Source organism: Phodopus roborovskii, unplaced genomic scaffold (genome assembly GCF_943737965.1).
Source record: "Phodopus roborovskii unplaced genomic scaffold, PHOROB, whole genome shotgun sequence".
In the NCBI taxonomy this organism is placed as follows: Eukaryota; Metazoa; Chordata; class Mammalia; order Rodentia; family Cricetidae; genus Phodopus; species Phodopus roborovskii.
This window is the reverse complement of record NW_026126442.1, coordinates 501,916-516,434: the sequence shown is the minus strand read 5'-3', so window position 1 is coordinate 516,434 and position 14,519 is coordinate 501,916. Positions and strand designations below refer to the sequence as shown.

Below are 14,519 nucleotides of genomic sequence, written 5' to 3'. Positions count from 1 at the left end.
ACTCCCACACTCTCCCCTTTGGATGACTAAGTTCTCCTTGAAGCCCCTCTCTACAGAAACCCCAGCTCTTTCCACAGCCCCATCACTTCATCCAGGAAGTCTTCTGACAGAGCCTAGGGGTCTCAGGCCCTCTCCTCCCACCTAGTGGCTTTCCTGGGATGGAGTGAGGCAGCTGTGCTCCTCAGCCTCTGCCTTGCCCCTTGAGACAGACGGTGTTAGTCCCAGGGCAGACCAAGAAGTCTGCTCCAGCTGGGCTCCACCCTGTAGCTTCCTTCTCTACCCTCAGCCCCGCCCCCTTCCTCTGCCTCCAAAGCCCTGGACACGGTACACAAGGCCCAGAGTCCCTCCTGGAAGGGACATACAAGGAACTGTTTGTGTTCCCATGGCTGTGGTCAGCACCTTCATCCCAGGACTCAACCCTCAGAATCCTCATTATATTCCAGGGTAAGACTTCCTCCCGCAGTGCTTGCTCTCCTGCTTGCTCCGGGGAACACTTAGACACTGGGTCAAGTTGGTTTGAGAACAGCGGTCCCTGTGGCATTGTATGGAAAGGGAAAATGAGGATGGAATAGCTGGACCTAACAAAGCTTTGTGTTGTCGTCTCCGTGGAAACAGGGTAATAAAAAGCAGGGGGGAGGAATTGGAAACCAGAGGGGCTTAGGGACGCTTGCTGGGAGCTGGGGTAGTAGCTTCAGTGGTTTAATGCTTACTTAGCATGCACAAGGCTCTAGGCTCACTCTCTGGTAGGTAAAACAAAGAAATGAACAGAAGTGACCTACAGACTAAAGCTGGGGGTGAGGGGTGCCTGACCCCAGCAAGGGTGGGGTGCAGAAGGATCAAAAGGGTCGGCCAGCCTAAGCTACAGAGACCCTGTCTAAAAAGAAACACACACACAGGGAAATAAACACTTGCTCAAGTACATACCAAGAGCAGGGTTTTGCTGCCTCTGTGTCAGCATAGTAGTAGGGGGTCGGTCTTGGAGCTAAGGGTGGGGTCCTGTGCTTCAGGTACTCTGGACACTGCCCACTACTGCGGTTCAGCATGGGCCAGACCTATGGGCAGGTGACGGCTCAGCTACTTCAAGGCCCTCCTGGCCTAGCCTGGCCTCCTGCCCACCGCACACTTCTGCCTCCCATCCAGTCTCCAAGAGCTCGTGTGACTTCCAGGGGGAGGTTACCTCCCAGGCGCGGGCATGAAAGGCTCAGCTCCAGCATAATCCCTGGGTATACAGGTCTGTATGGAGGCCTGAATGGGTGTCCCCTTCCCAGAGAGCGTGTCCTGAACATTTATACGTCTTTCTCTCTGCTAGGTTTTATACCACAGGCACGGTTCATTTTTGCCAAGAACTGCAACCAGGTTTGGGCTGAAGCTATGAATGATTTCATACAAAGGCCTGGGCAGCAGGAGAGTCATGAACTGTCACAGGAGGTCAAGGGAGAAGAGGTGGGCAAAGAACAAGGGCTGGAGCCACAGGAGCCAGAGCTGAAGCAGGAGGTGGCCCAGGTGAGATGGGGAAGCCTGGTGGTGGGGGTGGGAGCTCGTGCTCAGGCCTGGGAGCACCATGGGGAACGCAGCTGTGGGTATTATACACCATGGGGCATGGCTGCCCGCTCTGTCTCCTGGGAGCCTGGACTTACAGGACTATTTTTTTTTCTCATCAATCTCTCTCACAAGGTTTCCCCCTACTCCATGGATGACACAGATCCCCAGAAGTTTTTCATGTCAGGTAAGAGGATGTGGGTGATGACCAAAGGCATGGGGAGATGCTCAGGGTGTCTTGACTCAGCATCTTCCCCATCCCCAGGCTTCACCGGCTATGTGCCCCGGGCCCGCTTCCTCTTTGGCTCCAGCTTCCCCGTACTCACCAACCAGGCACTGCAGGAATTTGGGCAGATGTGCTCACGGGACAGGGTGCAGAAGGATCCCAAACCTCTTTCCCCACTCCCCAGGCCCAACTTCCAGAGCCTGGGTCTCCTCCCTCACTATGGAGGCTATGTGCCAGGTGAGACCAGTCTGAGGCTTTGGGGTGGTTTCGGGAACTGGGATAAACAGACAAGGAGGCTGTCAGAGTCTGTGATCTAGCTTTAGAGAGGAAACCAAGGCAGCTCAGAGGGAGTTGGGAGCAGATTTCAGAGGGTGGTTTGGAGAGTATATGTAACTGGCCAGGAGGTAATGGCTTTTTCATGCCTCTGGCTACCAGTGACAGACTCTCTTGGCCACACAGGGTACAAGTTCCAGTTTGGTGGTACATTTGGGCATCTCACCCATGATGCTCTTGGCTTCAACACCACTCAGAAACAGCTGCTGGCATAAGTACCTGGATTTCAGGTTCTCCTTTTCATCCTATCCCAGTGGTCTTTTTGGAAGGTGGATGTGGGGGGAGGGGCACAACGAAAAAGGTTTGGAGGCTGAGCACCTTTTTATTAATAGGTGTAATAAATAAATAAATAAATAAATACATAAACAGAAGCCTGGGCTCTTCCTCCTACTCTGATGACCAGGCACTGGTCACTGCCTATTTACAGCATGGGGGGCTTAGGACTCTGGCCCCAATACTGTCATCCATCCTCATTGTCCCTCAGCCTAGTGAACCCACAAATGACATCTGGGCCACCTCCCTCCAAGAGACTTGTCTACACCCATGGAAGTATTGGCCCAGACGGGCCGGGAAAAGTCTTGGCAGCCCAGCACTGTGTCCCTTCCCTCCTTTTCTGGGTGGAGGTCTGGACAAAATCGCTGGGACAGCTGAGGAGGAGTAATGAATACTGAGCACAGGGAGCGGGTGCCAGCACAGGGATACCTGGCCCCCAGCTCTCAGTCTACTTTTTGTAGCCAAGCTACGGGCTCGGGACTCTCAAGCTCTGAGTCTCGCAGGGTATGAAGGTCCCTGAGGCCACCAGCATGCACAAGGCCTCAGTTTTGGCTGCTTCCAGGTGGTGAACTTGGAGTTGGGGTCAGTGTCACATAGGCCAGAGGTACCAAGCCAGTGTCCGGGCCACGGCTACAGCGCAGCCAGTCTCCTCCGGCTGGTCCCAGCACCCGCAGGATATCCCCTTTGTGGAAGCTGAGTTGTCCGGGGCCTGTGGCCAGATGGTGGCACAGCGCCTGCACCTCACTGAAGAAACAACACATGCGCATCAGAGAAGGCTTCTGGAACACCAGCCAAGCTCCCCAATACCTCATTCCGCTGGGCGTACCACGGGGGTTTGGAGGGCAGGGCCGGAGAGTGTGACTCTGGCAGGGTCTCCCTGGGCTCAGGCTCCCGACGGGCCCCCATCGTCTGTGCCACTAGCTGGAACACAGACCTGTCCAGGCTCAGCCAGTCTGAAGGCAGCCTAGGGGAGAGGAGACAGATTGGGTTCCACCGTGTCCAGATCTAGACCAGGCTGGCCGCAACACTGTCTACACCAGCAGTGGCTCTCACCTGTTTGTGGGCCGGACTTCCCGCTGAGCTTTTCGGGAACCAAAGAGGCGTCCCCACTTGATGCCCCCAGGCGCGGGCTCTGCCGTCCTTTCTTCATTTTCTGTTGGTGGAGCAACAGGTCCTTCCCTCTCTCGACTCCGCCTCAGCTCAGCTAGCACAGAGTCAGGGGGGCTCCCCATCCAGAAAGGCCAGGCCCTCTCTTGGCCAAGGGCCTCCTCAGGAGCAGGGCAAGCCTCAGCCCCCTCTACTACACCTTCCCTTGGTGGTGGAGCCTGGGAAGGGCCTCCACTGCCTACCCCTTTCTTCTTCTCACTGCCACTGCTGCTACTGCGAGGGAATCTAGAGCCCTCGGTAGTGCCGTCGATGTAGACCTGGGAGCTCTGCATGAGCTGGTACCACCAGCCAGCCTGACCTCCTCGGGCCCACCTGCCCTGCTCTGAGCTCCCCACAACCGCAGCCACCTCTCCCCTGTCTTCCTCATCCTCGTCTCCACCTTCTGAGGCACCCACACCCTTCACCCGCTCCCCGGGGGCCACCCTGTCCATGACTCCAGGGCCCTCCTGGCCCCGGGCTCTGGCCAACTGCAGCGTTGAGTGTGCAGACAGCAGCAGGTCCTGGGACACACGCAGCAGTTCCTTGTGCTGCTTCTGCTGCTGCCCACTCTGCAGCAGCCGGTGCTGGAACAGCAAGTCAAGGCTGAAGGGCAGCAGGGCCAGTGGCTGCAGCAGCAACAGCAGCTCCTCAAAGAGGCCCGGACACACGGTGTGAGCGGCACGCAGGAAGCCCCAGGGCTGGTAGTGGGTCTGGATGATATCTAGAGAAATAGAGAGGGACAGAGTCACACACAGCAGTGGGATCTGGCCTGAGAGGGACACTGAGAGGCCACCTGTGTCAGCCACTGCATGCATCTGCACAGGCTGACTCTGCTCCAGTTCACACAAAGCCTGCTACCGTGTGCAATGCATGCATCCTATCTATCACCCGAGGGGCGGCTCCGAAGTCAGAGAGATGCTGGGGTTCGCGGCCACCCTAACCGCTAGACCGCCAAAGTCTGCTGAAGCCTCCAAGTCTGGGTGGGCCCCCTCCCCGCCTCCTCCACTGAGTTGGTAAGCCAGAGCAGGCTGTGGGCATTACCTTCATGGTTATACAGGTGATTAAACCAGAACTCCAGGGACCGGATGCTGTAGGAAGATAGGTGAAAGGGTTAAGTGAAGACAGCCGGATAATGAGGTACAAAGAGACGGGTGCAGGGAGCAAATACAGATGGACCCCGGTGGCCAGGTGCTGCCTGCCTGGCTCACCTTGTAATGCAATTCTGGAAAGTCAGTGGGGATGTGAGGACTGGGGTGAACATAAAATTCACAAGTCAGTCGTGTCTTCTTGGAATGGAGGCAGCACACATAAGGTGATTACTGAGTGAGAGGACAGGCTGCTTCCCGCCAAAGGCAATGACCAGGCCGATATGTAGCAAATACCACTCTGAGGTGAGCCTAGGTCTGAAGCAGGACTTAGAAGCAGAGCTGGGGTTGAGAGGATCAGTTTGCAAGGCCAGGCCATGGGTTTGTGAAAGTGGATGAGCTGGTTGGTGGGAAGTGTCAAGAGGGCAGTGTCTGCAGAGAGGCTGCTGCTAGGCGGGGAGAGGGGCCCCAAGGCCTTGCACAAACCCTGCAGATCACCTGTCTCATTCCAGGCAACCAGGCCCTTAGGGGACACAGAGCTACGGCGGGGCTGGCTGCTTAAATCCTACCGTTCTACACACTTACTTGAGCAGGCCGAGGATGAAGGCGTTAAAGCGCATAGTGTGACTGGTGAGTTCTGGAAACTGGCTGACTTTGTTGTAGAGACCATGCAAGACCTTGGTGGACGGGCCTGGGGGAAGGGGGGGGGGGAGACAGGGTTGGAGGTTCCATTTCCTATCTCTGGAACCCGGAATTCAGTCTGGAGCCCAGTGTCACAATCTAGCACCTACCTAGCTGTGTGGAAGCCTCAACCACACTCCAAGGCATGTTTTTACGCTGTCCGATGATCACATCTAGTACGAAGGCCTTGAGCCCATCCTCCAGCACAGCTTGGACTGCAGGGCAGAGGTACTTCAGAACCAGGTGGCCTACGTTGGGGCTCACAGAACTGTTTCCCAGCTTTGCCTGCAGATGCACAGGACAACATGAGAGGCCCGGCCTTGTTGTCACTTAGGCAGCCCACAGGTCCCCTCTGGCCATTTCCACCCCCGAGTTCCAACTCTGGGCTCTGGATTCAAGAGAGCAGGGGAAGGTGGCAGAACACAAACAGCCGAGTGGGCAGGGCTTAGCTCAGCTCTTCACAAGCCTACCTTGACCCCAGGATCCCGGCTTGTCCCAAAATGGGCCACAATAAGGTCCACAGCAGTATTGACAGCTTTGACCAGCCCTATGAGGAAGAAGCTGATGTGACAGGTCCCGACTTGGAGACTCCAGCCCACCCAATGGAGGCTGACCCTTGGTAGGGAGGAGGAAGCTGTCACACTCACTCCTGTCCGTCTGTCCGTATCTCACTGTCCTTGCACTCACGGGTGGCTGCCCTCTCCAGAGGGCTTCCTCTCTCTAACCTTTGCATCTCTCTTGCTTCTCCTTTGTGAGCTCCTGCCCCTTTGCTCACACCTACGCTTGGTTATTTTACCAACGTCTCCCTAAAATTGCTCAAAGGTCACTGGCCATGAATCTGAATGGCATGTTTCTGTCAGTCCTTGTCTTCTCAGAGGTCACCAACATGCAGACCCAGGTGGCTATAACTTCAGCACTTAGGGACTGTTTTTGCTTGTTTGGATTTTTTGAGATGGTTTCACTATGTTACCCTGGCTGGCCTGAAACTCACAGAGACCCGCCTGCCACTGCCTCCCAAGTGCTGAGATTAAAGCTGTCTGCCACCACGCCCAGTACAGTGTTTTGTTTGTTTGTTCTGTGAGACAGGGTGTCTCTACATAGCCCTGGCTGTCCTGAACTCACTCTGGAGCCCAGGCTGGCCTCAAACTCAGAGATCCACCTCCCAACACGCCAGGCTCCCGTAAAATTTTTAAAAGAATTATGTAACAGGCTCTCTCATCGTACTTAACTGGCTAAGGGGAGGGGCTGAAGTCGGATTCTTAAGTTCCTGATACATGACCCTTGCTCACTATACACCATACAAACTTCTACCTCTTGCCCTAATGCTCATTTTCCTTATTGGTACTGGGGTTCAAGACAGATGCTCTGGAGGGTTATTAGCTAGGTCACCAGGCACCACAGGCAGTGACGGCAGAGCCCTGGCCCAGGCTGGGTGTCAACACACACCTTTTTTCTGAAGTACATCAATGGAAATGGCCTCCGAGGTGCCATCTGGAGACAGACAAAACTCAGCTGGAGGCTTCTCAGCTAGGGAGAAGGGGTCCTGCAGGTCAGGGCAGGTCAGTGGCAACGGTTTTGCTACCTGGCCTGGAAAGAAAAGCAAAGCCTTACTCCAAAGCTCTTCCCAAGAATTCTTAGCTCAGCCGAGTGCCCTCCACCCTCACAGACTAACCAACCCCTTCTCAGCCCTTCCCAGCCTGCCCAGGGTATACCAGGGACCGTGGCCACACACCGTTCAGCCGGTAATTCAGATGGTTGGCGGTGCCAAAAGAACCAGGGAACTCAAAGATGGGGTTCCTATGGGCCAGCCGAGCTTCCTGTGGCCTTCGATCTAGGCTTCCTGACAAGCCGGGTGGCCCTAATGGGTTCTTCCTCCTGTATTCCCGCCACTTGAGGGCTTGAGGGGACAGGTGATTGGCTGGGGGCAGAACAGGTGAGAGGGATGTTAGGAGACAGCATTTCACACCTGCCCAGGGGTCCGGATAAAATGCCAGGGTTGGGAACATGAAGCAAATACACCAGATGCTGTGGGTGTGACCACTGCTGAACGAATAGGAAAACATTCAAAGGACAGGTAGGATTGCTTGGGCTATGGATGAAGCTCATACCATTGTTGGGCCTGGAGGCCATGCTGCCCTCACCACCTCCTCGAGCCAGGCCCTCTGCCCGGGAAAAGCCAGATCTCCAGGAGCCCAGAGGTGGCAAGCTTCCTGTGCCATGAAGCCGGTACTCAGCCAAGGTCGGAATCTTCTGGTCCTCCTTCAGTGGCTGCTGTGAGGTAGCAGGCCGCACAGTAGGAGGACAAGTAGGGTTCCATGGGGGGAGACTTTGTGTTGCCGTGGCCTGCTCTGGAGGAGGGGAGCAGGAGGCAGAGGTGGATGAGTCAGTGCTAGGCCCAAAGGGGCCGGCACTCCGGATAGGGGAGTAGCTTCCCAGGGGCGATGGCCTCGAGGTCTCTGGCTCAGGCCCAGCTTTTCGGGCACTCCTGCCAGTGGTCTGGGGGGTGGATGCCTGTGGCTTTCCCGAGGGAGCTGGGTCTGGGTCTTGAGCAGTGGAGATAACCAGTGGGACAGGCTGCTGGGCACGGCTGCAGCCTGAGAGGCTGTAGAGCTGGGACAGGCTGTGGAGGGCTCGGGCCTTGGCCAACTGCTTGGGGAAGTGATGCTGGAACACGAAGGGCTGGATAGGCAGCGTGGTTGGCCTCTGTTCCTTGCTGTAGCGAAGCACTGGCCGGCTCTCAGTGCCACCCCCTGGAGCAACAGGATGGAGGAGGACTGAGGCGGAGAGGCCCTGAAACTCACATGAGCGGGAAAACCAAAGCAGAGCTAGGAGATGACCCCCATTTGTGGAGGGGGACACCGCGCCTCCTTGTAAAGCCTCCCCGTGTGTTATGATTTGGACTGTCTTCTGTCGCTCCACTTTCTGAACTCCAAAAGTGTCAAGGCTCAGTCCTTACCTCACTGAATACTTTATCTTTTGCAAAGGTAGCTGGATTTCAGACTTTCACAAAGATGACTCCCAAGCCCCAAGCACTAAGTTCATTTTCTCCTTGATCTTAGATCATCTTGCCATGGTTTTGCTTTCACTAGAAAGACTGTTCCAAAACCATGTCCGGGAGATGCCCAGACTACCGCCATCACCTATCAGCTTTGTCTGTCTTTCCTGGTGCCTCCATTTCTGTCAATGTTAGAATCATTTGCAGACTTTGGGGGACTCAGTGTTAAGATGTTGATGACTTCAAGCTTTCATCCACCCACCACCCTGTCTCCACTGACACACAGTTTGCTCACACCCTCTGTTTTTGAGCAAACACAGTAGCAAGGTACTTATTTACTTGCAACTGAACCAGCCTTCCTCTTATCACTATGTACCCACATTAGTGTTTTCCCATGATCCCCTAAGAATTTCAGTGTCCACGTCTACTCCTCCTGTACAGGAATGTGTTTCCCGTTTCCCGTTTCCGGGAGCCGTTTCCAGCCAGTTCTCAGGTCTCTGACCTGAGGCCCAGAGCAGCTTTGAAAATGGACTGCTCTCCTAATGACTCTGCCCATGCTGCAGATATCTGAATGAACACAAGGTGGCGCCAAAACACTTACAGGACCTAAAACCCTGGGCGTAGCTCAACGACTAAGAGGCAGGAATTCACTCCTAAATTTTGTTTTTAAGAAAGGATTTCCTGTAGTTCAGGCTGATTTTGATCTTGCTTTATAGTCAAGATTGGCCTTGGATTCCTGACACCCCACCCCACCCCCGCCTCAACCTCCAAGTGTTGGCATTACAGGTATGAGCCACCCCCCTCAGTATATTCTAGAGACACTAAGTCATCATCTCAGGTTAAGTTCTTTCAACTAGAGATAGCAGAGCCAGAATTTTGTCCCAGCCAGAGTCCGGCTTGTGGGGCCATACCACACCACACCACACGTGCACTGAGGTCATGCTCAGAGGACACTGTCATTCTTGCTATGTTCTAGTCACACTTCATTCAGCCCTTCATCTCACCACACATGACCATCCTACTGTCCCTTTGGCCTGAGATCGCACCACCACACTTCTTGGTCAGACCCCTGGTCGTGCCGTTTCACTCCTTTGTAAAGTGTTAGCAGTATTTTTCTTAATGTGTTTGCTGTCTGCTACTTTTCACAGGAGTTCCAGCAAAGTAGGGGCCAAAGCCTACTGGTTGCTCTATCTCTATGCTCCAGGAAATGAACGTTAAACGCATACCATGTTTTCTTCCGATTCAGTTCAGTCTCCCCTACCTCAAATCACTTTATTATATAAACCTAGTTTACCGAAAAATAAATTTATCTTATTGTCTGCGGTTAGTGCTCAAATAATAAAGACAACATTCTCAGGTTTAGCTACCACAAATTAGGTTCTTCTCCCCTCAAATTCTCATAGTAGCCATTCTTTCACTGAAGTCTCCCCTAAAGGGATGTGAATCCAGTCCCTGCTGTACTAGGCAACCGCTGTACTGAGCCCACCCCCATTTTTTAAGCTTTCTCTATTAGGTATCTCTTCCTCCCACTTAATCGCACTATGGACCCTGCAGCTCAGGTCCTCCGGAGGCATTTCAGCCTCTTCCTGTCATTCCCAAACTGGTTTTTCCTGGGCCATCCATAACTCAATGAACTGTCTACTCATTTACTGATTCTCAAAAGGGTGTGTACAGTCAAGGGAAAAGACCTGTGACATTTCACTGGAGACTTATAAAAGTCCTACTGGGGACTAGGGAAGAAGCCCAGCTGGCAGACTGCTTGCCTTGTGAGACAGAAAGCCCTGGTCAGTCCCAAGGACGGAATAAATGGAGAGCTTCACTTCTATGCAGTTTGAGGCCAACCTGGGATGCACAAGACCCTGCCGCAAAATAGTTACAAAAATATTTAAAACCTTATTTTGCGTGTGTATATGGGAGGAGGCATGAGGACAACTTTTTCCTTCCACCACGTGGACTTCAGGATCAAACAACCTGTTGGCAAATGCCTTTCCCAGCCGAACCATCTCACTGATCTAATAAAAATACTTAAATTAAAAATGTATTAAATTTTTAAAAAGATTTTTAGCACAGCAAAACCACTTTTATGCCACTCTCCTTCTCTTTCTGTCTCCCCCCCCCCCTTTTCCATTTTTCTTGTTTATGTGCTGGGTATGTATGTGTGAACCCATTTGCATGTGTAAGAATACATGTGGAGGCCCCAAGTTGATACTGGGAATCATCCTTGATCACTCATCTACCTTATTCATTGAGGCAGGATGATTCAATCAAACCCAGCACTAAAGGATATGGTCAGTCTTGATAGTTAGCTTGTTCTAGGTCTCTTTCTGCTCTCAGAGGCTGGAATTACAGGTGGGTTGCCACACCTACCAGGCATTTGTGGCATCTGCAGGTTTTGAGGGTGGTGACTGTGATACCTGGCAAGTGCTTTAATCACGAAGTTACCTCTCTTTTGAGACAATGTAGCCCTGGCTGGCCTGGAACTCAGTATGTCGAACAAGCTGGCACAAGATGGACCAGCCTTTGCCACGGGAATGCTGGGATTAAAGGTGTGTGTCACCATGCCTGATTGAATACCTACTTTAATTATCGTTGTACGTGCGTGGGAGGCAGAGGACAGTGTTGTGGAGTTGGTTCTTTCCTTTCATGGCTATCTAAGTTCTAGGGAACGAACTCAGGTTGCTAAGCTCAGACTCTAAGTGCCTACACCTGCCAGGCCACCTCACTGGCCCAGTCTTTAACTTCTGACTTTCCAGCCTTCACTTCCTAAATGCTAGGATTATGGGATGAGCCCCATCAAGTGCAGAGCAAGGGTTTCTCGGCTCAGCCCTGAAAAAGCAGAAAGGTCAGGCTCTATTCTTGTTTACTTCGTAATTCCACACATTCTTCCTGGATGATCAGTTTTAATGACTTCCCTCCCCTATCCCCAGGGTCCCACTGTGTGGCCCTGGCTAGCTATCACTAAGTAAGGCTTACTTAGAACTCACAGAGATCCACTATCACTCAATCCAGTAACTTTTTAATCTATTCGGCAGTCTCTCACTTCACATCTTCCACCCAAACCACCAAGGATCTTTCTAAAAATGCAAATCAAAATGTGCAATTAGGAAAAGGAAAACCAAACCAAACAATAACAATAACACAGCCACTCTCCTAGTGAAGAACCTTCTTCAGTGGCTCACCCCATCCTAGCGGCTATGCTAAATTAGTCTACTACAGTTCCTGGAAAGCATCAGACTCCGACTCTGTGAGAGCCTACAAAATCTAACCCTCACCTTTCTTCCAGACTGAGCTTAAATGTGAACTGTTCTCATTGTGCCATTCTTCTGGGTGACTCAAACCCTATACTGCCACCTTTGCATCTGAGTGACTGCTTTATTTCTGACCTTTGTTGGAATCCCTCGAGGACAGATTATCTCACCAGCACCACCCTGGTACAGACCTGGGTGTAAACAATTATTTGGGATGCAATAAATAATGAAGGACTTTGGGGAGCTGAAAGGTCAAGGCAAGGTTCAGTTCCGAGGTTTTTGTTTTGTTGTTTTCTTAGAAAAGGGTCTCACTTTGTTGCCCATGCTAGCTGGTCTACAGCAATTCTCCGGCCCCAGCTTCCACAGGCACATGCCCTCCCTGTTAGGCTCTTAGTACAAGATTACCATCGATGATCAAAGAACACACTTCCCCATGGGCCACTGTGGTCTCCCTGTTAGACAACCCCTCAGTTGCCTCACGCACTGTACATCCCTGCATGTCTACAACTGACCATGTATGTGCCGTGTCTCTTTCCGTAATGCCACTCTGGTTTAAGGGCCCATACTTCCGGCTTCATGGTTTCCCAGGACACCAGTGTCCAAGTCCTACTGACCTATCTATTTGGTACTCTCTCTCCCTGTCCCCACCCCGAGGAAAGAGGTCCACGGAACGAAAGCATAGCCTGGTATTCTCTGGGTTCCTTACCGTCAGCTCTAGCTCTTGCATCCCTCTGGGTATGGTTGTTGGCTGGGCTCCCTGGGAAAGCAGGCCCGGCATCCATCAGCTGGGCCAAGGGGCCCTGCCCATCAGCTCTGAGGCTAGGAAGTGGCATCTCGCTGGACTGGGAGCCCTGACAAAGCTGGGTGGACCAGGGTTCTGGGCCAAGGAGGTCCAGGCTTGGCCCCAAGGGCATGGATGGCAGACTATGGCTACATCGAGTGCCCTCATCAAGTGGGCCTGCCCTATCTTGTTGGGCTTCTTGGATGGGTGAGAACTCCTGGGAAGAATCTCCAACGCTCACCCGAAGTGGTGGGGAGCCAGAGCCTGCTGCAGCTTTCTTCCGGCCTTTGGCCAACTCAGCGAAAGAGGTAACCCTCCTGGGTGGGGAAGCAGGGCCAGCTAAGGCCGCAGGGCCCTCACTTAAGCGTACAGGGCAACTTAGCATGCGCTCCAGCGAGCCCAGGCGGACAGCGGGGCTGCGCTCCAGGCTTCGATCATAGCTTCGAGAGCGCTGCCGGCCGGCGCTTAGGTTGGGGGGTGAAGTGTTTGTATACACTTGCCCTTCGAGTGCAGCGGGGTCCACGGCAGTTGCTGCTTCTGCTGAGGGACTCACTGCTTCCTGTTCCTCTGGCTGGGTGTCTGGCTTCTGGAAGAGGTAATACTCAGAGGGCTGACTGGGGTCTGGGTCTGAGCCTGGGCCCGGTGGAGGACTTATCTTGGTGTGTTCTTCAGAGCAACTGGTGATGGAAGAACCAGCTGGGCTGGGGGAGGATTGCGATGACAGGTCGCAGGTGACAAGTTTATAGTAATTTTGTGTGGCCACCACAAGGCGGGCCTGGCTCTGGAAGCAGGCTGTGAGGTCAGCCACGGCTGGGCAGGGCTCACAGTGTGGGCGGTAGGAGTTGCAGTTGGCATCCAGCTCAGGAGATGAGGCATGAGGGCAACCACAGCCCTCTTCCCTGTCCCCATTTTCAGGGTGGTGGGACTCACAGGACATTTTCGACTCAGCTGGGGAGGGCTGCAGGTCCAGGTAAAAGGCCCCGGGGTCTGAGTGGCTGCAGAAGGAAGAGTCACTGCAGGACTGAGGGACAGAGTTGAGGTTGGCTCGGGAGCTGCCATGCATCTTATTGTAGAGGGTGCTGAACGTGACCAGCACGCCATCCGAACTGTTGCAAGAGGAGTCGCTGACATAGCCCATGGACTGGTCAGCAGCCTCGGACTGACTGGACGTGCTACTGCAGTGACAATGCTGAGCTCCCGAACCAGGGCGCCCAGGGTTTCTCGGGGATTCATCTGAACTGAGCTTCCACTCGTGGTCAAAGCAAAAGGCAGAGGTGTCACCGGCCCCCCCTCCACTGCCACCAGGCCCCCCACACTCATCTAGCTCCATCGTCTCAGAGTCCAGCTCCGGTCGGCAGCAGCGGCTGCCGCCGCCCTGCTGGGCACCCACGGTCGTCGCTGGCTGCTGTTCCTGCCCCTCCACCACTCCAGGCCGGCTGCGCGTGGCCCCCCACGGCCTGCCCGGGCCAGGGCCAGATGGTGGCAGCTGGAAAGAAGACAGATGGAAGGTGGGCTGGCTGGCGCCATGCAGGTGGAAGGACTGCTGGGTGGCACTGTCGGCACTGCTGTCATCATACAGGTCACCAAGTCCAGGCTCGCCCACACCTTCCTGCACCAAGAAGGGGTTGTGTCGTTTGGGAGCCCCGGGGCCTCTGCCGTCCCGACTCCGACTCCTGATGCTGTCTGCACACCGTGTAGATGCCCCGGGAGCTGAGTGCAGACTGTTGTACAGTAGGGAGTCAGCCTGTCCCAGGTCTAGGTCAGGCTGAGTGCGGCCCAGCTCGGGTGGGCAGAAGGGATTGGGCCTCGTGCTCCCGCTACCTCCACTCGCCCCCCCACAGCACTGCCTGTCTGGGACTTGACAGTGCACTAAGGGGATATGGTGGACGATGAGGGTCTCTCCAGTCAGCTTAGGGGGGCTATCCATTCTGGAAAGTTCGAACAAGGGCATCAACAGCACCAGACACTGCCTTTGGAGCCCAGTGGGGCAGAACACATTTCATCAGGAGAGCTTGGCACCTGGAGAAAGGAAGAGAAAGGGAACCTAATGTCACCTCCCTGAAAACCAGGGATAGGCCCTTCCCCAAACTATGTTCAATGGACAGGAGTCCAAGAGGAATAACGGCGCTGGGTCAAGATGGAGTTCAGACAGCACAGTCCAACAACATAGAGGGTACTACTACACTTTCTGCCTTGCACATGTCCAGGTCCT

General features: G+C 54.0%; 2 protein-coding genes across 5 annotated transcripts in view; one reads left to right on the top strand and one right to left on the bottom strand.

Annotated features, from left to right (window-relative positions):
* Positions 1–293: 293 nt before the first annotated feature.
* Positions 294–2,402, top strand: Fam166b (family with sequence similarity 166 member B). The gene is made up of 6 exons (XM_051187662.1): positions 294–444; positions 1,008–1,231; positions 1,310–1,503; positions 1,675–1,726; positions 1,805–2,002; positions 2,225–2,402. Exons 1-6 carry the CDS (start codon positions 383–385, stop codon positions 2,311–2,313), a joined length of 819 nt encoding a protein of 272 aa, XP_051043619.1. The 5' UTR covers positions 294–382; the 3' UTR covers positions 2,314–2,402.
* The window catches only part of Rusc2 (RUN and SH3 domain containing 2), a 45,611-nt gene continuing 33,492 nt past the window's right edge, over positions 2,401–14,519 (bottom strand). For all 4 annotated transcript variants that reach the window (XM_051187644.1, XM_051187645.1, XM_051187646.1 and 1 more), the window contains exons 2-12: positions 12,233–14,326; positions 7,392–8,033; positions 7,016–7,201; positions 6,730–6,870; positions 5,754–5,830; positions 5,394–5,568; positions 5,188–5,293; positions 4,559–4,605; positions 3,425–4,238; positions 3,198–3,335; positions 2,401–3,115 (exon numbers count right to left, since the gene is read on the bottom strand). In XM_051187644.1, the coding sequence (XP_051043601.1) occupies positions 2,914–3,115; positions 3,198–3,335; positions 3,425–4,238; positions 4,559–4,605; positions 5,188–5,293; positions 5,394–5,568; positions 5,754–5,830; positions 6,730–6,870; positions 7,016–7,201; positions 7,392–8,033; positions 12,233–14,258 (4,554 nt within the window). In that variant the 5' untranslated portion in view covers positions 14,259–14,326 and the 3' untranslated portion in view covers positions 2,401–2,913. The remainder of the gene's footprint in view (positions 3,116–3,197; positions 3,336–3,424; positions 4,239–4,558; positions 4,606–5,187; positions 5,294–5,393; positions 5,569–5,753; positions 5,831–6,729; positions 6,871–7,015; positions 7,202–7,391; positions 8,034–12,232; positions 14,327–14,519) is intronic.